Source organism: Mandrillus leucophaeus, unplaced genomic scaffold (assembly GCF_000951045.1).
Source record: "Mandrillus leucophaeus isolate KB7577 unplaced genomic scaffold, Mleu.le_1.0 Scaffold13, whole genome shotgun sequence".
Classification (NCBI taxonomy): Eukaryota; Metazoa; Chordata; class Mammalia; order Primates; family Cercopithecidae; genus Mandrillus; species Mandrillus leucophaeus.
Genome location: NW_012101254.1, coordinates 6,651,160 through 6,674,530, shown reverse-complemented (window position 1 = coordinate 6,674,530; position 23,371 = coordinate 6,651,160). Strand labels below are relative to the sequence as shown.

The window sequence follows — 23,371 nt, the reverse complement described above, 5'->3', positions numbered from 1 at the left end:
CAGGCTGCAGTGCAGTGGCGTGATCTCGGCTCACTGCAACCTCCGCCTCCTGGGTTCAAGCAATTCTTGTGCCTCAGCCTCCCGAATAGCTGGGATTATGGGCGCCCGCCACTACACCCAGCTAATTTTTGTATTTTTAGTAGAGATGGGGTTTCGCCATGTTGACAAGGGTGGTCTCGAACTCCTGACCTCAAGTGATCCACCTCCCTTGGCCTCCTAAAGTGTTGGGATTACAGGGGTGAGCCACTGCGCCTGACCTGTATACCACTAGTCTTCACTGCAAGATTTCAAAGCCAGTTCTCTTCAAAATGATGAGAGACCTCACCAATCAAGAGAAAAATACCTATACAATGAATGCCAAACACTCAGATTGCATACTAGAAACAAAAACTAGGCTAGGCTAGGTTCTCAGGAGGATGCGGTCCTTATTCAGACAGCTAAATCTATTGGCAGGAAGGCAGCTGGGACCTATCAGTGGGTTTTAAAATTCAATGAGCTTAATGTAAATGTTACTTATAGGTAAGCCAAACTTGTGTGGTGAGGTACGGCACCTTTATTCAACAAGGACACGCTGCACTTTGTTAAGTTCCTGTTATATATAATATAGTGGTTACAGTCCAGGCTTCGCAATTGGATAAACCTAGTTTTTGTTTTTCTTTTTGAGATGGGGTCTTGCTATGTTGCCCAGGTTGGTCTTAAACTCCTGGCTTCAAGTGATCCTCCCACCTCAGCCTCCCTCATAGCTGGGATTACAGGCGTGTGCTGCTGTGCCCAGCCTTGATGAACCTAGTTTGGATTCCGGCTGCCATTTACTAGCTGTGTGATCTTGAGCAATTACCTAACCTGTCTGCACCTACGGTTCTTCATATGTACAGTGGGAATAACAATATCTACCCTCTCAGGTTGGTGAGGATGAACATGAAACACTCCACACACTTGGTCCATAGAGTGATACCTGTTGTTCTTCTACTTTGAAAGGTACTAGGGGTAGAGGGCTATGCAGCTGAGGCAATGTCTCCACTCTCAGCAGACCTATCCCGAGGGAGTCAGGTACGTATGCAACCAGCACACCAAACAGGATGAAATAGGGGCCACAGTAGAGGAACAGAGGAAAAGCAGCCTGGCCTGATGTTATGGAACAGGGTTAAGTTTGGTAGAAGAGGTGGCAGCTGAGAGTATCTCGAGGGGTATAACTGCAATGGGCAGAGGAGGCTTGGAAAGGGCAAACCAGGCAGGGGACAGTACATGACCGAGGGTACTGGGCTGGAGAGATGAGGCTGGAGTGTGAGGAACAGGGAAGACCTGTAGCAGGAGAGGAGAAGTAAAGGAGAAGTGGCGACGGTGAGCAGCCAGAGCCGTAAATGAGCAGCTTATTTAACAGACAACAGATAAGGGCTGGGCACGGTGCGTCACACCTGTAATCCCAACACTTTGAGGGTCTGAGGTGGGTGGATCACCTGAGGTCAGGAGTTCAAGACCAGCCTGGCCAGCAAGGTGAAAGCCCGTCTTTACTAAAAATACAAAAATTAGCCAGGCATGGTGGCACGTGACTGTAATCCCAGCTACTTGGGAGGCTGAGGTAGGAGAACTGCTAGAACCCAGGAGGCAGAGGTTGCATGCAGCGAGTCGAGATCGTGCCATTGCACTCCAGCCTGGGTGACAAGAGTGAAACTCTCCCAAAAACTAAAAAATAATAGGCCACAGATAGGAAAACTATACAACCCGTGGAAAATCCAACTTGCCACCATTATTTTTTTTTTATTTGTTATTTTTTGACACAGAGTTTTGCTCTGTCTGGAGTGCACTCAGGCTGGAGTGCAGTGGCAAGATCGTGGCTCACCACAGCCTTGACCTCCTGGGCTCAAGTGATCCTCCCAACTCAGCCTCCCGAGTAGGTGACACCATGCCTGGCTAATTACTGTATTTTTGGAGAGATGAAATTTTGCCATGTTGCCCAGGCTGATTTCAAATGCCTGGGCTCAAGTGATCCATCTGCTTCGGCTTCTCAAAGTGCTGGGATTTCAGGCATGAGCTACCATGCTTGGCCCAACTAACCACCATTCAAAATAAAATGTTCTGGCTTGGGTGCAGTGGCTCACACCTGTAATCCCGGCACTTTGGGAGGCTAAGGCAGGCAGATCACTTGAGGTCAGGAGTTCAAGACCAGCCTGACCAACACAGTGAAACCCCATCTCTATTAAAAATATAAAAATTAGCTGGGTGTGGCTGTGGGCGCCTGTAATCCCAGTTACTCGGGAGGCTGAGGCAAGAGAATCACTTGAACTGGAAAGCGGAGGTTGCAGAGAGCCAAGATTGCGTCATGGCACTCCAGCCTGGGCGACAGAGGAAGATACCATCTCAAATAAATAAATAAATAAATAAATAAAATGTTCTACTTTTTTTCACCACCAGTTTTGCTTTTTGCTTTTTGTTTTGTTGTTGTTGTCTTTTTTTTTTTTTTTTAACAGACCATGAGCCAAGAATGATTTTTACATTTTTTAATGGTTACATTTTAAATGGTTATATAGTACCTACATAATATCTGGTTTGGCCTGGAAAGCCTGAAATATTTACTATCTAATCTTTTAAGAAAATGCCTGCTGACTCCTGCTACAGGCAAAGGCAAGAGAAGCCAGTGAAGGTTTCTAAGGAGGGGAGGGATGTGGCCAGTCTAGTCTGTGCTCAGGAATCGAGCTCTGGGCAATGGCAGGGAGGAACTGAGAAACAAGAGACTGGAGACAGGGTTCTATCAATAAAGAGGCTTTTCCAAAACTAGTTGACAGATAATGGAGGCTGGAATGAGGTACAGGAATAGAAAGAGGGAGAGCAACTTTTGGGAGAAAAAATGGACTAGAAGTTGGCAACTGAGAGGGAAGAGCAGGAGGCTGGCGATGGCTGGCAGGGATACGGCGGTGCTGATAACAGCATCAACAGAAGCAGGAAATATGTGCAGAAGAGGGATCTGTAGGGTCCCACCCTTCCCATAGCCAAACTTCAGAATAAGGGGTTCTGAGAATGCCAGGGAGGCTCATACTGGTATCACAGAGAAAGGTTCTCTGGACTCAGAGCAGGGCTTCCAATTAACAAGGGGGCAATTTTACTTGATAGGGGCCTGAGAGTAGCGGCTACTACTGGCGCTTAGTGGGTAAAGTTAAGGATGCTGCTAAACATCCTTAACAGCCTGACCAACATGGAGAAACCCTGTCTCTACTAAAAATACAAAAAAAAAAAAAATTAGCCAGGTGTGGTGGAGCATGTCTGTAATTCCAGCTGCTTGGGAGGCTGAGGCAGGAGAATTGGTTGAACCTGGGAGGCGGAGGTTGTGGTGAGCCGAGATGATGCCATTGCACTCCAGGCTGGGCAACAGGAGTGAAACTTTGTCTCAAAAAAAAAAAAAAAAAAAGAGTTCAAGACTTCAAGACTAGCTTGGCCAACACTGGCTAACATAATGAAATCCCATCTCTACCAAAAAAAACACATATGTTTTTCTACAACACCTATGACAACTACTTGCAAAAACAGAGTTATCTGGCCCCAAATGTCACTAGTGCTGAGAATGAGAAGGACGGCTGAGGGCAACTTAGTCATGAGGTCCTACAGAGAATGGTCTGCCCAGGGCTATTTTCCTGGGTGGTGAGCTGCTGTGGAAAGAAGGGCAGGCAGCCAGCAGCCTCAGGTTAGTTAGACCTTTAAGGGACCCAAGAATAGACTGCCGTATCTTCTGCACATTGGGATATCCTGGGGTGGCTACAGATCTGACAGTCTCCTAGAATCTCTCGTGATTTTCTGAGGTCTGAGCAGGTTAAAAATTGGAGTTGAAATTTGCACTGTGAAAGCAATTAACAGAGAATTGTATATACACTTAAATTAATAATACATAATAATAAAATAACTGAAGAGTCTATGGTTAGCCATCAGTGCAGAGCAGTGGTGTGCTGGCATGGATCCTTACTATAATAAAAGTACCACTTCAGCAAATGACATGACATTTCTCAAAAGAAGATATACAAATGGCCAACAAACATATGAAAAAATGCTCAACATCACTAACCTGAGGGAAATGCAAATCAAAACCCCAATGAGATTACTACCTTACTCCTGCAAGAATGGTCATTATCGAAATGTCCAAAAACAGTGTATGTTGGCATGGATGTGGTGAAAAGGGGATGCTCATACACTGCTGGTGGGAATGTAAATTAGCACAACTACCATGGAAAACAGGATGGAGATTTTTTGAGGAACTAAAAGTAGACCTACCATTTGATCCAGCAATCCCACTACTGGGTATCTACCCAAAGGAAAAGAAGTCATTATATGAAAAAGACACATGCACACATATGTTTATTGCAGCCCAATTTACAATTGCAAAGATACAGAACCAACCTAAGGGCCCATCGACCAATGAGTGGATCAAGAAAACGTGGTATATAAACACCATGGAATACTACTCAGCCATAAAAAGTAATGGAATATCTTTTGCAGCAACCTGAATGGACCTGGAGGCTACAGTTCTAAGTGCGGTAGCTCAGGAATGGAAAACCAGATGCTGTATGCTCTCACTTATAAGTGGGAGCTAAGCTATAAGTATGCAAAAACACAGAGTGATATAATGGACTATGGAGACTCAGAAGGGAGAGGTTGGGAGCGCGGTGAAGGATAAAAAACTATGTATTGGGTGCAATGTACACTAGTTGGGTGACGGGTGCACCAAAATCTCAGAATTCGCCACTAAATAACTCATCCATGTAACCAAAAACCACTTGTACCCCAAAAGCTATTGAAATTAAAAAAAAATTAACAAAGTACCACTTGGCCGGGCACAGTAGCAATACTTTGGGAGGCTGAGGCAGGTGGATCACTTGAAGTCAAGAGTTTGAGACCGGCCGGGCGCAGTGGCTCACACCTGCAATCCCAGCACTTTGGGAGGCAGAGGCGGGCAGATTACCTGAGGTCAGAAGTTCAAGACCAGTTTGACCAACATGGAGAAACCCTGTCTCTACTAAAAATACAAAAAAATTATCCGGGTGTGGTGGTGCATGCCTATAATTCCAGCTACTTGGGAGGCTGAGGCAGGAGAATCACTTGAACCTGGGAGGTGGAGGCTGCAGTGAGTGGAGATCATGCCATTGCACTCCAGCCTGGGCAACAAGAGTGAGACTCTGCCTCAAACAAACAAACAAACAAACAAAAAAAACAGTACCACTTCAGCTACAGTTAACTGCATTGCCTGTAATTTTATAAAACAGCTTTCTACTTTTCTTTTTTTAAACATCAGGGCATCTATATTGCAGCTCCAAATGCATACTGCCAAACCATGATTAAGAGTAAATGGAGAAAAGTGTAAAGAGTCTACAGTACTTATTATAACATGCATCTTTTAGCTGAAACTAAGCAGACGTTCTTTTCCATAAAGGACGCTTCAAACCTTAGCATTACCATTACTATGGAACATCAGAACCAACCTGAGGGTCAGCTATAAAACCTGTTACCCTAGAGACTGGTACAGCTTCATGATTTGACGAAATGCCTCCAGATGCTCTCAGAGTGAAGGGTTATGGAGACAATCCCATGCTGAGAGAAGAGGCTGGGGTGAGGCACAGCAGAGAGGAAGAATGCCAGAGAAACCTGTCCTGCTGGAGACATGGCCAAGAATCGCGCAGGTGAGCCACAGGAGAAGGGCATCAGGGATGCAGCTGATGTTTTCTTAGGATACTTTCTTGTATCTGGAAAAGTGGCAGGTGGGAGGCTGGTATGAATAAACCCTGGGGAAGAAGTTATTGAAAGAAAACCCAGACAATGAAGTAAGGGCCACAGGATTTCAAAGTCAGGAAAGGAGAATTCAGTGAAATAAACCCAACTGGATTTCATTCATTCATTCATTCATTCATTCATTCATTCATTCATTCCTCTATAGGCGAGGACCCAAAAAGATCTCTGGAGACTCTTTTAGGTTTATAGCCTTTCTCCAGAATACCAATTGGTACAATGATGAAAGGATCCAAGAATTGTGGAGCTGAAAGTTTACTGACGAGGAAAATGAGGTTTGTAAAGGTTACGTGCTTGTTTAGATGAAAAAGAAATGGGATTTAGCCAACAAGACTCGATTAGTGGGAAGGGCAGTCCATTCACGTGTAATTCACAGATTTAAGATTTACATCTCCGTTCAGTGGGGTGACATTATTTGACGGGAGGTGGTGTTGAGGGGTTCAGACAGGACAAAGCCCACTTTTGAGAGCTGGGTGCATTTTACTACTCTACTGAACATTTTCTTTCCCAAGTTGCTGGTAACTTCCTTATTGTCAGATTCACGGGCTTTCTTGTCTTACTGTCTTACTAAATTCCTCCTTCTTGCAATTATCTGGGCTTCCAAAAGACCTGACGGTCCTTCTCCTGCCTCCTCTTTCTTCTTTTTGTCTACTATGCGTTTTCCCTAAGGCTCATGTTTATGGTTTCAATCCTCATTTTGTGTTGAAGGGTTCCAGGTCTACATTGCTAGCCCTGTTTTCCCATTGAAATTTCAGTCGCACATGTCCAATACCTAGCAGATCTTTCTGCTTGACTGCCTGGCTATAGGACATAATAGTATGTTCAAAATCAGATCGAAATCCCCTCCTAACCCAGATCATGTCTCTATTTTCACTTGTCAGTAAATGACACCCATCATTTCCCCAGATTCTTCTTAGGCTCCAAGCCTACAAGTCATTTTTCTTCATCCTTTTCTGTTAATGCTTTGTTGAGATTCAGTCTGTAGTATTCTGGGGGAGGCAGTGTGTCCTAGGAATTCAATATTCTTCCAGTGGAAGAATTCCTCCAGTTGGCTGAGGAGATAATTTTCTTGGAGGCCCTGAAGGATGGTTTTCATATGCTGTGTGCATTCTGGTCAGGAGAGGAAAAGACAGAAATATAGTACAGGAGGGAAATTTAAGAAGTAGGTAAGGAAATCTCAGCCTGACATTGATGAGAGTGATTAAAAATATTGGGGGGCTTTGGCATACACCCCAAAGCTACTTTTCCCTTGTATCCTCAGACTCTTGTTTGGTACTCAGGGAGTTTTGGGGGAGTGAAATACAAACACCCATCTCCCATCCCCACCATGCAAGACAGGACCATCCGGGAATGAGCCTTCTGGCTACACAAGACTAAGTTCCTGAACATAAAAGGAACCAAAACCATTTTTGTTCATCTATGATGCTTTCCTAGAAAGATCTTGATGAAAAGAGGGGAAATTAGAACAAAAATAACTCCAGGAAGTCTGAATTATATCAGGTATTCAAAATTGATCAGGTCCCGAGAGACACAGGTATGGGGCTTCAGACACGCCGCTTGCCATGTCGGAGGGGCAATGGTTTAAAGGCATTTTGTTCCTGACTAGCTGCTTCACTCATTAGCTTCATGTTCCTGGAATCTGTGATAAAAAGAACAAAGTATACATAATCAATAGCTTATGTTATTATTTTTAAAAAACTTATCTGGCCTGTGACACAACCTCAGGAGATTCTGAGAACACGTGCCCTGCTTATGTTACTTTAATGTAAGTTCTTGGTAAACAACTTAGGAACTGCCTTTTCATTTTTTTTTTTTTTAAACTCACTACAACTGCTGCTAATCAGAATGTATATTTGAATCTTTGCTCCTGGGAGGGGCCATCCTCAAGCTTTGGGCTCAAATAAACTTATACTTAATCATAAAGAAAAACCATGGCTGGGTGCAGTGGCTCATGGCTGTAATCCCAGCACTTTGGGAGGCTGAGGCAGGCAGATCACCTGAGGTCAGGAGTTTGAGACCAGCCTGGCCAACATGGCGAAACCCCATCTCTACTAAAAATACAAAGATTAGCCGGGCGTGGTGGCGTGCACCTGTAGTCCCAGCTACTAGGTAGGCTGACGCAGAAGAATCACTTGAACCCAGGAGGCGGAGGTTGCAGTGAGTTGAGATCATGCCATTGTACTCCAGACTAGGCAACAAGAGCGAAACTCTGTCTCAAAAAAAAAAAAAAAGAAAAGAAAAAAAGAAAAGCCAAACCTATTTTTAATATTGTAGTGATATTTCCTCTTTTTGGAAAAAAAATAACAACAAACTGCCAGGTCCCTACGGTGAGTACAGGTGCCAAGGCCGATGGATGAATACACCCTGCCGACTCTCGCAAGGCCATGTGTGGGAGGGAGTTAACACTGGCAGACAGTCTATGCACCTATCCTGGGACTGCGACCAGGCTACAGGTTTGTGGGAGAGTCCTATGTATAGCACAGCAGTCCTCACTTACCAACAGACGTCTGTATAGTTTGCCAATTTAGGAGGGCCACAGTGGTGCCTGAGGCCCAGGAAACCACTGACCCGGCTTGTGTTTCTGCATTTAGAGTATCATGTCAACCATGAAATAACTTTCAGACTATTTGATGGTGGTATTTGAGTACGATTTCTATTTTTAGTTTCTGCATTTAGAGTATCATGTCAACCATGAAATAACTTTCAGACTATTTGATGGTGGTATTTGAGTACGATTTCTATTTTTAGTTTCTGCATTTAGAGTATCATGTCAACCATGAAATAACTTTCAGACTATTTGATGGTGGTTTTTGAGTACGATTTCTCTTTTTAACCTCCAAAAGGCCAGGATCACTGCCTTGAACATATATAGTAAAACACTGCTAAATAAATAAATGAATGGCAATCCTTTGCCTTTCGGGAAGTAGACTCAGGCTTCTATTTCAGAGGATTAAGAGCCAGGGAGCCCAGAAGACTGCAGAAGCATGTGAATCTGAATCGCTTCCCAGTGAGACTGTATCCAAAGGCTAAGACGGGAACGTGACCCATGAGGCATGCTGACATCAAGGGGTTCACCAACAATTTCTTTAATGGACAAAGAGGAGGTTTCTTTTTCATGTCGCATAGGCTTGTTTTTTTGAAAGTACTTTCTCTTAAACTTACAAAGTTAATATTCATGAGGTTCATGTGAGCCCTTGTGGGTCGACCATTGCTAACTAAACATTGAGTGCCCTTCCTTTGAGGCATATTAGGTAGGCTGTGATCAGAAATGGGGGCTTCCTGGAGCCAGGCCAAACCTGCTCTCTTTGGTACAGCTGTAGCTGGATATTTGTCTGGGTCTTGGAAATCAGACAGGACATGATGGCAAGATCCCACGTGATAGCCAAACTCACTGAAGAAAAAGGAAAGGTCCCAAGAGTGGCAATGTTCTCTTAGCCAATTCCCCAATATTCCACTAATTACATTATTTTCAGAGTGCCAGGTATATTACCCTTTGGACCACTGCCCCACTACCTAAGCTGGGCCAAGGCCACCCTAAAGGAGCTTCCTATTCTTACATAACTTTCACTGTCTAAAGTTACAGTCTTTAAGTCTGATGATCATTATATAAAATGTTCTATAAAATGTATATAAAGTTACAGTCTTTAGGCCAGATGATCATTATTAGATAATTAACTTCTAATAGGAGAGATCAGACAAATGTTGCAGGAAACACATCCTTCATGAATAAACAGAACCCATTTCCTTGGATAGCTCAGTGAATGTGGTGTTAGAGATCCAGCAGTGAAATTTTATGGTGCACTGAGTCGCTAGGAAAAATGGAACCCTAAAATGTTCCTAGAGTGAACTTGTACATCTGAACTCTTTCCAGACTAGGATTGGGATATTGTTTGATCAAGACCGGAGTGGCCCATAGCTCAAGTGCACCAATGGTCATAAACACCATTGCCAGTAGGGACCTAATCAGTCTGTGGTGACCCTAGTGTCCCCTCTGTAACATGCTGATGAATCCTACAACCATATTTCTGACTGTAAGCACTGGACTTTTACTGAGAAATGTTCAAAATATTTTCAAATGATGCAAATAACTATAGATATCCTGCATTTTATAGATTATTATCTGTAAAAGATAAGGTGATTTTTATGCTACGTATCAGTGTATTTTCTTTACACAGAAATAATAATAATAATAATACTAATCAGCTTGGTTTTTTTTTCAGTAATATAAAATTTTTTCAGATTCCTTTTTTAAAAAGTTATTTTTATTATTTGCTTTCTTGGGAAATCGGATTCCTTTTTTTTTTTTTTTTGACACGGAGTCTCGCTCTGTCGCCCAGGCTGGAGTGCAGTGGCGCAATCTCAGCTCACTGCAACCTCCGCCTCCCAGGTTCACGCCATTCTTCTGCCTCAGCCTCCTGAGTAGTTGGGACTACAGGCGTACCACCACGTCCAGCTGATTTTTTCTATTTTTAGTAGAAACAGGGTTTCACCACATTAGCCACATGGTCTCGATCTCTTGACCTCATGATCCACCTGCCTCGGCCTCCCAAAGTGTTGGATTACAGGTGTCAGCCACCGCGCCCGGCTCAGATTCCTTTTTATAAAGGATATTTCTGAGCTATAATTTAGTCTCCTGAATGGATCTATCTGGGAGTGCCTTGAGCAAAATAACTGCTATAGGTACGTGAACTAGTTATGTCCCTTATAATTAATACAATTATTAATTCATACAGACTATAAGTCAAAATCTTATAAATTTGGTTAATACTGGTTATCATTCAGCAAATATTTATAGTGAAGACTAGCTTTAAATTGACCTGAGAACTAATATCACAGCAGTGGTAATTCCTGTTTCTTGGATTAAAAATTTTTTAAATGAAATGTCTACTGGAAGCTCTACTGCTACCACTAAGATCAATATCCACAATGCTTGCCCTCTTCTGAAAGAGTTTTCAGGTGAGGTGTAGGGTGTTTCCAGTCTGCTCACTTGAAGCGGGTGCACACAGAGAGAGATCAGGAGATGCTGTGCTAGTCTGGCAGACTGTTGGAAGTAGATTTGCAGCAAGTTGCTGCAGCTGCAAAGTGCATCTCTGGGGTATGGAGGGCTGAAGAGAAGTAGGGGACACTAGTGATCAGCAACAACAGGTGAAGTGACACCCTGGATCACTAGGAAGGGAATACTTCATAACAAGGGGATGAGACTATCAGGAGCTGGAAGGATAACTAGTCTCCTTTCTCTTCCTCCAACAGTCTCACTCATTCGTCTACTTGGGGGAGGTATTTCCAACATCTGCTTCTCTGGGACTTCTGGACAAACTGGAGGATTAGACTTCCCAGCCCCCTTGAGGTGAAGTGTGGTCATGTGACTTGCTCTGGCCAATGAAATGGAGAGGAAGTGATGTGTGTCACTTCCTGGAAGCAGCATGTAATGGCTGGGCTTGATTTCCATCCTGTTCTGCTTTGCCCATGTAAATGTACCTACTGATGCAGAAGCGCCAGAGATGGAAGCAATAAACTCTGTGTGAGTGAAGAAAAAAGAACCAAAACTAGCAAAAACCTAAACAAGTGCACTTTGGTTCCATGAAAGCCATCAGATTTCTGGGTTGTCGGCCACTCCTGATGCCATGCACCATCTTCTTTCTCCCTTTCTGACAGTCTGCCTCCTCCGTACCCTCTTCTCGCCTCCTCCCCTCACTACCTATCTCTTCTTTCCTTTCTCTTTACTCTATGGTCCCATTGCTCTCCTAGCTAGAAATTATAAGTATAATGTTTTATATTCCTAACCTAAAACATGTATACATTTGTGTTTTTTTAAAAAAACGGGTAGACTGGGCGTGGTGGCTCATGCCTGTAATTCCAGCACTTTGGGAGGCCGAGGCAGGTAGATCATGAGGTCAGAAGTTCGAGACCAGCCTGGCCAATATGGTGAAACCCCGTCTCTACTAAAAATACAAACATTAGCTGGGTGTGGTGGTGCGCGCCTACAGTCCCAGCTACTCAGGAGGCTGAGGCGGGAGAATCACTTGAACCGGGGAGGCAGATGGTACAGTGAGCCGAGATCATGCCACTGCACTCTGGCCTGGGCGACGGAGCGAGGCGCCGTCTCAAAAAAAAGGCAAATTTTAAAAATTAAACGTTTTATATTTCTCTCCCGAAGGACAAAAAGCTCCAAGGTAAACAAAAACTCAGCTTCAGCTTAAAAAATGTATGCTTTGAAACCTTACTATGTTATATAAACATATGGTGCTAATATTGTAGATAAGTCTGCAATTGACTTTCTTGTGTGGGTCAGTGGCTATCGGGAAAAACAAAAACAAACATAAACCTCCCCCAAACACCATGCAGCAGCCACACAGCTCAGAAAAACCTGAGCTCCCTCTGGAGTAGGTTCTGAACAGGAAATCACTGCAAGTGGAGTCAGTGCCTCAGTCGTTGTCAGTAATTTTGTTAAGAAGGCTGGCACAGCCCCAGCATCCAGAAGCCTAGTCAAGACTGCACGACATCTATAGTTAGCAAAATAAGTCCTCATTTTCATGCACATTCATTCATGACACGAGGTCACCCCAGCACCCCGAAAGTTGTTTCAAGGAATTAAAATCACTCCAGACACAAAACAACAGCGAATGAAAGGCAGGAAAATGCAATGGTAGCCTGGCTAATCATGCACACTTCAATGCTCACAACAGATGGGTACTTACAAGCTCTGGTTTTAAGTAAGAACATGCTCTACCGGGTAAACATGCTTTGAACTTTTAGACCATTTTACAACACCATGGGGAGACCCACTGGGAGTTTTACACGTAAAACCCTCTTCAGAGATGATGTGCTGGGAGAAGAGGAGAAACATTTACATGAGTAAAGAAAGAACGTGCAACAAGAGCGAGAGTCCAGCGGGAAATTCTGAAGTTCACTTACTGCCTGCTTTTGCTCTTCCTCCTGGAGTGTTGAAGATGAAAAAAAAGGCAGAGGAAAAAAGGAGAGAAATTAATGCCCATCACCACAAACATTGGGAAGAAACGATAGAAAAATCAGACAAACCAGGCCAGGCCCATGGGTGCTGAGATCAAAGGCCCCATCCCCCACAGGAGCATCAGAGGACGAAGCAAGCAGCAGACCTCGGCCCGGCGAGTAATTCAATGCTAACTCCTAGAGCTAGCAGGAAAGAACCTTAGAAACCACCTTGCCAACATTCTTACTGTAGATGAAACAGGCCTAGAGGGCCTGACCTGCCTACAGTTCACATAGCTGTTTAGGGGAATCTGAAAGAGGAAGTGCAACCATGACTTGAAATTCTAATAGTAATTCTATTTCATCATTCATGATATTCACATGTGTTTAGGTACATTTATCCAGGCAAGTAGTTTTCGATGCATGGAACACAGACCAGCGGCATCGGCATCACCTGGGAACTTGTCAGAGATGTAAACTTCGTGCCTTACCCTATCCCCACCAAACCGAAGCTCTAGGGGTGGGGCACGGCAATGCATTCAACCTTGTCTGATTCTGGTGCATACAAGTCTGAGACCCACTGCTCTCATCACTTCCCAACTAGCAGTCTGCCCACGACAGGTTCTTTTCTTATTTGGTCCCCTCTCCACACTAAACATGTTGGAACTGTACCCCCATCTACCTGCTTTCAGGCACACTTTTTTTTTTTTTTTCCAGTGAGTCCCATACATACCCACTTCCCCCAATAAACCAGAAACTGTTTGGAGACCCTGAAAGGTCATTCAAAAAAGAATTCTTGACCTCAGTTTTTCGTTAATTCAGTACAGGTTTATTTAGTACTTCTTGTGCAGAAAGCACTGGAAACATAAAGAAATGGTCTCTGTCATCTAAATCAATCTCTCTCTCTCTCTCTCTCTCTGAGACAGAGTTTCACTCTTGTTGCCCAGGATGGAGTGCAATGGTGCGATATGGGTTCACTGCAACCTCCACCTCTGGGTTCAAACAATTCTCCTGACTCAGCCTCCTGAGTAGCTGGGATTACAGGCATGTGCCACCAAGCCCAGCTAATTTTTTATTTTTAGTAGAGATGGGGTTCACCAGGTTGGTCAGGCTGGTCTCAAACTCCTGACCTCAAGTGATCCCCCTACCTTGACCTCCCAAAGTGTTGGGATTACAGGCGTGAGCCACCGCACCTGGCCGGTCTCTGTCTTTTAGAACCGTATGGTGATGGAACATAGAGCAGGCACTTGCTGGCTATCAGCTGACTGCCCAAATGAACGCACTATCAGACACTGTAGGAAAAAGGATAAAGAGAATACTTTCAAGTTTCTCTTTCTTCAGTTCTTTGCTACTCATCTACTCTGTCTTTTAATGGGTCTCTTCCACCTCCTCTTTCTGTGCCTCACCATGGGTCACTGTGGTCAGGGAGCCTCAGCTCTTTGGCCTAGTAAATCTAAAAGCTGTGCAATGGCTCTATTTAAATTGGACCAATTCATGCAGCCAGTCTTTACTGAACATGTATGTGCCTAGGAAGTCTTAGGAATGGGTAAGTGCTCCTGCTCCCACACAGTCTACAGAACTGGGTGCAATGGTGAGAAAGACCTCAGTAAAGCAGAGGAATTACGAAAGGGAGAGGGTGAGTGAGCACTTGGAGAACATAATTTTTATTACTGCAAAGGAGAGACAGGGACTAGAAATAAATGGGCACTGAGAAATCTCTTAAGGAGACTCCCAACTCAGCACAGGAAGGTGCTCTTCACAATCAAAGCCAGATGCTGGATGCCTGACCAAAGCCAAACTCACAGGAGCCCAGGCTCAGAGTGCTGAGCACCGGCTCTGGCAGTGTGAAGGAGGCAGAGCGCTTCTGTTTTTGCACCTGTTTCGCAGTTAGGAAGCAAGCTCTCTTTCGGGCAGGACACTTTTCTTATATTCATGAGGCAAGGCAAACAGTCATAGGACAGTTATTAAACAATTATAAAATGTGTTTTCATTGCTGGCACTGTGTTGAAGTGGAAAGTGCGACGGTTGGGGAAGGATGGGGCAATCCTAACAGGCTGAAATTGTATCCGAGGTCAGAAGACTAGTATGTAATTTCTTAGAACTGTTTCTAAGACATCTCTCTACTTTCACAGTTTTCTCCAGGTTTGGTATTAAAGAGAACACTGCAGTGGCTAAACAGAATAGGGAAATTTCAGAAAGCAATGTTTCATACTTGGACATCTGGTGATTGCAATTTAAGTTTGTCAGAAGAGAAATCATAATTTGCAGTAGACATATATCAGGTTAGGCTGGGGACAGTGGGCAGGGCAGTGCTTCCAGGACATATAGGCCTTCCATGTGGCCTGGTATTGGGGAGAGAGTGGACTTTGGCAAAGTGTTATTTAGGATAGTGTTGTATAATTTAAACTCACAAAATTTATTCAGATAAAGCCTTTAAGGCTCTGTCAACACAGTAAGCAGGTCAGATCCCAGGTCTGAGAACCTCTGTGTTATCAACCAGTCAGCTGGGATCACTAAATATTGACTGATGACAAGGGATAGAGCCAACGTTGATTTAAAAGGGGGTAATAATACCTTAATTATAAAGTGTAAACTTAGAACTGCTTATGTCACCTAATAACATGTGAGTCTCTTCCACATGAACGAGGTCTGGCAAGGTGGCCAAAGCAATGGCATAGCCACTATAGTCATTTATATAAAAACTTACACTCAGCCGGGCGCGGTGTCTCACACCTGTAATCCCAGCACTGTGGGAGGCCGAGGTGGGCGGATCATGAGGTCAGGAGATTGAGACCACCCTGGCTAACACGGTGAAACTCCATCTCTACTAAAAATACAAAAAAAATTAGCCGGGTATGGTGGCGGGTGCCTGTGGTACCAGCTACTCGGGAGGCCGAGGCAGGAGAATGGCGTGAACCCAGGAGGCGGAGCTTGCAGTGAGCCGAGATCATGCCACTGCACTCCAGCCTGGGTGACAGAGCGAGACTCTATCTCAAAAAAAAAAAAATTTACACTCAAACTAGATAAACATTTGCAAATGAGGTTGAAATTCAAAACTGCAGAATTCATCTGGTAAATGAGTTTCTTTTTTCTTCTTTTTTTTTTTGAGATGGAGTCTCACTGTGTCACCCAGGTTGGAGTACAATGGTGTTATCTTGGCTCACCGTGACCTCCGCCTCCTGGGTTCAAGTGATTCCCCTGCCTCAGCCTCCCGAGTACCTGGGATTATAGGCATGCACCACCACATCTGGCTAATTTTTGTATTTTTAGTAGAGGTGGGGTTTCATCATGTTGGCCAGGCTGGTCTTGACCTCAGGTGATCCACCTGCCTTGGCCTCCCAAAGTGTTGGGATTACAGGCATGAGCCACTGCACCTGGCCTGGTAAATGAGTTTCAAAAGCAGTATTAGACAAATGGAAAATGAAGTAGAACATGGATTAGAAACACCAACATATAAACACTTCTAGATTAAACAGTAAGTTTTTTTTTGAGGCTAGTAATTAATTAATACTCATTAATCAGGTAAAAAGGTATAAAGGAAAGATATGAAGAGAAATATGAATGCCTAAGTGTCAGTCTACATCACGTCATTAAAAAGAATAAAGGGTGGCTCATGCCTGTAATCCTAGCACTTTGGGAGGCCAAGCCTGTCTACTAAAAATGCAAAAATTAGCCAGTTGTGGTGGTGGGTGCCTGCAATCCCAACTACTCAGGAAGCTGAAGCAGGAGGCAGGAGACTCATTTGAGTCTGGGAGGCGGAGGTTGCTGTGAGCAAAGATTGTGCCACTGCACCCCAGCCTGGGCAACATAGTGAGACTCCATCTCAGACAAAAACCAAAAACAAAGAAGGAGGGACCTTGGTACTCCTTGGTGACAGGGATTGGGTCTAGTCACCACAATACTCCAAATACCTAATATGACACTTAGGAACTCAACAGATTTTTATTAAATAAACAAAAAAATTAATTTTAACCCTGCCTTATTCCAAAAAAGGATTAAGATTTTTGTTGAATGAATTAACAATGATGACACTTCTTATGTATGCTTCTTTAAATTATCATTTCAGACAGAAGATAAAGTACCTAATAGTTTCCTGAAGCAGTAGAATGAAAGAACTCCCTGTGGCATGAAAATTTATTGTGTGATGTATTTTAATTTATGAGTATTCCAGACCATGTGCCTTGATTGTCCATTTGACTAACTGCTTACAGCTATTTTATGAGAGAATTAAATGCTAGCATACTGAACATCAATAAAAGCAGGCAACCCTTTTAAATTAAAATCAGGATTTTCTCTCTCTTTCTCTCTCTCTCTCTCTCTCTTTCTCTATCTCTCTCTCTCTTTCTTCTTCTTTTTTTTTTTTTTGAGACAGTCTTGCTTTGTCGCCCAGGCTGGGGTGCAGTGGTGCGATCTCGACTCACTGCAACCTCTACCTCCTGTGTTCCTCACATCCCACAGGTGTACTAACTCCATGGCAGCCAGGCTTTTAAAGTCCCATGAGGCTGCAGATGTCACACAGGCCATGTATGTTTAAGTACATCCCTGCTGTTTAGAGTGAGGGGCTAGGTTGCTTAGCTGGATATTTGACAACTATTATAGGGATTTGGGTCAAATTTTTACATAAGTTTTTTTTAAACAAAACCCATTTAGACACAAAGTATTTCTGAGGATAAATCCTGCTGGGATTATAGGTGCATGCCACCATTCTCGGGTAATTTTTGTATTTTTGGTAGAGATGGGGTTTCACCATGTTGGCCAGGCTGGTCTCAAACTCCTGACCTCAAGTGATCCACCCACCTCAGCCTTCCAAAGTGCTGGGATTGCAGGTGTGAGCCACTGCACCTGGCCTAAAATTAGGATTCTAAAGGGTACTTTTATGGGTTGATGAATATATATTTTTAATAGCAGGAGAACACTGAAATTTTAATAGAAGTCAGTAATTCCTGTGTATGAACTTTTAGGTATGCATATAATACACAAATTAAGATTATGTGGTAATTCTTTTAGGAAGCTAGACACTAAAGGCATGAGATTTTCGACTGTGAATTCTAGCCAATGGATAGAAAGACAACATTCCCGGATTTGTGTTTGCAAATTCTTCCTCCCAGTCTGAATAGTCTTAGCCTGTCAGATGGGTAAGAACCTGGCAGGGGATCCTACAGGGGCAGCAGTGTCCTGCTTATTTTACTGATTACAGCTGCAAATATAAAGAAACTCGAGGTTTGGGAGTAGAGTTGCGGGCATTAGCTCATTCTGCTTAGCCCTTGAATACAAGCATCAGTGGTACACTAGAAGGCCACAGTGGCATGCATGGGGCTTGGAGTCAGTAGTTCTGGGGATCGCTAAGACAATCCAACTGAAAGGCGATGGTACAAGGTTACTTAGGGGAGATGCACTCTGGTTTCCCTTCAGTTTACATACGCCTTTTGCCTTTTACAAAAACCACATTGGGGCACTGGGACTTTCCCATCTATGCTTGGGTAATATTTGAGAACATCTTTCTGAAAAGGGAGATGTGACACACCGAAGAGGTGAGTGGATCCCCTATTTTTTTTTTTTTTTTTGAGACTGAGTCTCACTCTGTGACCCAGGCTTGAGTACAGTGGTGCAATCTCCGCTCACTGCAGCCTCCGCCTTCTGGGTTCAAGCGATTCTCCTGACTCAGCCTCCTGAGTAGCTGGGATTACAGGCACGTGCCACCATGCCCAGTTAATTTTTGTATTTTTAGTAGAGACAGGGTTTTGCCATGTCAGCCAGGCTGAACTCCTGGCCTCAAGTGATCCATCCGCCTTGGCCTCCCAAAGTGCTGGTATTACAGGCGTTAGCCACTGTACCCGACTGGATACCGACTGGATATCTCCCATCCCACAGGTGTACTAACTCCATGGCAGCCGGGCTTTTAAAGTCCTATGAGGCTTCAGATGTTACACAAGCCATGTATGTTTAAGTACATCCCTGCTGTTTAGAGTGAGGGGCTAGGTTGCTTAGCTGGATATCTGACAACTATTATAGGGATTTGGGCCAAATTTTTACATAAGATTTTTTTTAAACAAGACCCATTTAGACACAAAATATTTCTGAGGAAAAATCCTGCTAACAGGGTTAATGTAGAAACATATCTATGCAAAACAACCCAAATACGGCCAAAGCTAGGAGGAAAACAACAACAACAATAACAACCACCACCACCACCAACAACAACTCAACTCATGACAAAACAGTAACTGTTTTGAGCAAGTCAAAATTCAGTTTAAAACACAAATTCTACATTTATCCAAGTTGCTAATGCCCACTAGCTTCATTACTAAGAGACTGACTTAGGATGCACAAGTTGGAGAAAAGTCTCTAAACTGATATTCTCCTGGGCTACCACTCCTGGAGTTAAGATCCTTGTCACTTTGGGCCTGGAGGATGAACTGAGTCTCCTATTATCCTTTAGTTTCTCCCTGTTCTAACTTGTCCTGCGTATTTTCCTAAACTGTTATTTTTAAAACCTCTAATGACTCCCCTTTACCACAAGATTAAATTCACTCCTGTCATCTGGCTTTGGGGGCACTCCACACTTTGTGATTTTCTCTGGCTGTTAACTCGGTATACTACTAAATGCAGCAGGTTCTCAGCATCGCTGGGCAGCACCTGAGAAAGTAATAGCAGGAGGAAGTATCCTGGTATTGCTGCCAAGTAACCAGGTAGATATTTCTGTTCAATTCCAATAAAATTGTCCAGGGTAGGGCATTCGAATGCCAAGCATGCCTTTCTTTGCTCAGGGGTAAAGGGGTTGTAATATAGCTTTCAACAAGAATAGACAGACCTCGTGTGCCTGTAGTCTTAGCCACTCAGGAGGCTGAGGCAGGCAGATCCCTTGAACCCAGCTCAAGCAAGGTTACAGTGAGCTATGATCACACCACAAGATAGACCTGACTTATTACGCATGTATTCAGTTCCCCAGTATCCCAAACCTAGAGCTAATATGCTATCTTACTCCTAACATAGTAAAGTTACTGACTAGAATGGTTTAATTAGGTTGGTTTTTGTGATGGTTATTTTTATGTATCAACTTTACCAGATTAAAGGATAGTCAGCTGGTGAAACATAATTTCTAGGTGTGTCTGTGAGGGTGTTTCCAAAAGAGACTGGCATTTGAATCATTAGACTGAATAAAGATCTGCCTTCACCAACATGGGCAGCATCATCCAATCCACTGAGGACTTGGATAGAAGAAAAAGGCAGAGGAAGGGCTATTGTGCTAGAACATCATCTTCTATGCCCTCAGACATGTGAGCTCCCCAAGTTCTTGGGCTTTTGGACTCTGGGACTTAAACCAGTAACACAACACCGCCCATCTCCCAAGCCACCTCCCAGATTGGGAGTCACACCATCAGTTCCCTTGGTTCTCAGCCCTTCAGAGACAGACTAAATTACACTACCAGCTTTCTCAGTCTCCAGGATGCAGATGGCATTAACATGAGACTTCTTTACCTCCATGACTGTAAGCCAATTCCCATAATAAATCCCCTCTTAGATATCTTTATATATACTCTACTGGTCCAATTTTTCTGCAGAACCCTAATACAGGTTGTCTCTGTACTACTTATTGAAATAGGACACTTAATATTTGTTAAGTATTTAAGTGGAATATTTGAAAACTTGTCTTAACAGAAACTTTAAGGCCAGGAGCAACGGCTCATGCCTGTAATTCCAACACTTTGGGAGGCTGAAGTGGGTGGATCACCTGAGGTCAGGAGTTTGAGACCAGCCTGGCCAACATGGCAAAACTCCATCTCTACCAAAAATACAAAAAAAATTAGCCAGGCGTGGTGGTGGGCATCTGTAATCCCAGCTACTCGGGAGGCTGAGGCAGGAGAATCACTTGAACCTGGGAGGCGGAGGTTCCAGTGAGCCAAGATGGCACCACTGAACTCCAGCCTGGGCGACAGAGTGAGACTCCATCTCAAAACAAACAAACAAACAAACAAACAAACAAACACCACTTTAAGTAGCTGAGAAACATTATTCATTGGTACATAGCTAATATCCTATTTATAAACATTCTTATGTATTCATAAAAGCAACTGCTCAACACGTTATCCTACTTCCAGTTACAAGTTTTTAAATAATCTGGCTTTGCACTAATTTACATGACTTTTATACCCAATTAGGCTAAATTTATGGAAATTTATCTGAAAACTGATTCTAGGCTAAAGTCAAGCCTTTAGCCTCATCCTATTCTGACATCACAGGGAGGTAGCAGCTGAGGCTGTGGTGGGAGAATGACAAGAACTGAGCGTGGGCCGCGGGCTCTTACCTTCAGCAACTTCATCAACTCTTCTAGCTGGACCATCAGTTCCCGCCTGCTCTCTTGCAGGGCCGACATCCTCTGCTCCAGTTCATCCTTCCTTTGCCTGTCCAAGAGGAGAAGCCCATCAGATAAAGGGACCCTCAAAGATGGATCTAAGGCCAGGTGAAATGGATTTCAGACCTGATCCTGCTACTTACCAGTTATGAGACGCTGAGCAAGTCATTTAGCTTCCAATACCTCATAAAATGGTGATAATGTCTGTTTTGCCTACTTTCCTGGACTGTTCTGAGAATCATAGGTAAAAGTGCTTTGGAAAGTTTACATGACCATATAAAGATATTATTCATATTACCAGAGTGAATTAATGATCAAAAAACTCTTTAGAAAGTCAATGCTTTTCGAAAAATATATAAAATCAGCCCAAATTTAGATTAATAGTAGATAAACCATATTAAACTGCTCAGAGAAAACAGGGTTCAGTAGCAAGTACTTCTGATACTAGACAGATTCAAGAAGGGTGACAGATCAAGATGGCTCCCTGTGTCCAAGAACAGTCACTTTTCCTTGAGGATACATTTTACACCATCTACTCTAGCTCAGTATGTCCAAAACTAGACTTAAGATTTTTCTCCCTAAATGGTTTTCTTGTCTCTGTCTCTTTTTTTTCTTGTCTCTGTCTCTTTTCTCTGTCTCTGCTATTTTTCCTTCCAGGTGTCATGGCTGAAAAACTCAGTCCTCTTTGTTACTTTCTTCTTTATATCCCATATTCAATCAATAACTCAATTCAGATCATTCTTTCTTGGAAAATTTATGTGCCTATCTTTCTATTCCCATTTCGCTTGCTTTATCTAAGCACTCCTTTCCTCAAACATCAAACAGTCTCCTTGTGTGATTAATCCTGCTTTTTTTTTTTTTTTGTGATGGAGTCTCACTCTGTCGCCCAGGCTGGAGTGCAATGGTGCGATCTTGGCTCACTGTAACCTTCGCCTCCCCGGTTCAAGCGATTCTCCTGCCTCAGGCCTCCTAAATAGCTGGGATTACAGGCATCACCACGATGCCCATCTAATTTTGTATTTTTAGTAGAGATGGAGTTTCACCATGTTGGCGAGGCTGGTCTTGAACTCCTGATCTCAAGTGATTCACCCGCCTCAGCCTCCCAAAGTGCTGGGATTACAGGTGTGAGCCACTGCAACTGGCTCTTTCATCTTTTATGGTGAGGAAAAAGCAGTGGAATAGAAGTCAACAGCCTCAAAGTTGAGTATCAGTCCCAGTATTTAGCAAATATGCAACCTTAGACAAGTCACTTAGCCTCAGTTTTCTCTCCTCTAAAAGGGGACTAGTAACAGCAACAATATTCTGAGGATCATATAAGGTAATAAACATGAGGGTGTTCTATGAACTTTAAACTGCTGCTCAAAGTAAAGCTATGTTCATTTCATCGTCCCATAATGATCGCAACAGAATTTCCAGTATCACTGACCCTTGCCTGCACAATCTAGACCTATGCTGTCTATCACAGTAGCCACTAGCCATGCCTGACTACTGAGCCCCTGAAACACAGCTAGTCTGAATTGAGATGCTCAGCAATTGTAAAGACTTAGTGCAGAAAAAAGCAAACTATCTTGATCATGTTTTAATACTGATTACACGTTAAAAGAATAATATTTTGAAAATATCAGGTTAAGTAAAATATAGTATGAAAATTAATGCCACCTATTACTTTCTGGTTTTTCAATGAGACTGTTAGAAAATTTTTAATTACATATGTGGCCTGCATTTCTATCGGAGAGTGCGGCTCTAGATCCCATCTACATTCCTATCCTTAGCACCTCACCTCCTATTTTATGCCCTTTGTGTCTGGACCTCCAGCTTATGGTTCACTTTTCCTAAGTGGGCTCCATAATTATATAACTCACCTTCCAAATCTTATTCATTCCTTAATGTCTGACCCAACATCACTGTCAGGAAGCTGCTCCTGATCACTGCAGCAGGGACTGCTTGATTAAGCACTACAGTAATTAGTGCTCCTCAGTGGTACTTAATTTACTTTACTCACTGCCATTCCTACCATGATGCAAAATCCTTGAGGTCAGGGATGGGCCTTACTCATCTCTGCATGTATTGAAGGATGAAGAAAATATCAGGCATCCAGTATCGCCTAATTAACATCTACCGAACTTACCAAAATCATGATTTGGAACTCTCCAAGGGTTTCCAATGACCTAACAATTAAGACTTTCTAGAATCTGATCTCAATTGCCTGGCAAATTGTATCTCCTATCACTGGCACTCTAAAGATTGATGTAATGCATGATTGAAAAGAAATTTTTAGTTCCAAGACTCTTTCCCTTTTCTGAA

General features: G+C 43.2%; 1 protein-coding gene across 8 annotated transcripts in view; it reads right to left on the bottom strand.

The window, feature by feature from the left end:
- Positions 1-23,371, bottom strand: part of DTNB (dystrobrevin, beta) — a 304,675-nt gene that overhangs the window by 36,096 nt on the left and 245,208 nt on the right. For 4 of the 8 annotated variants that reach the window (XM_011972686.1, XM_011972688.1, XM_011972690.1 and 1 more), the window contains 2 exons: positions 21,020-21,116; positions 12,682-12,702 (listed from right to left, as the gene is read on the bottom strand). In XM_011972686.1, coding sequence (XP_011828076.1) covers positions 12,682-12,702; positions 21,020-21,116 — 118 coding nt within the window. The remainder of the gene's footprint in view (positions 1-12,681; positions 12,703-21,019; positions 21,117-23,371) is intronic. The other 4 variants (XM_011972687.1, XM_011972689.1, XM_011972692.1 and 1 more) reach the window with 1 other exon arrangement.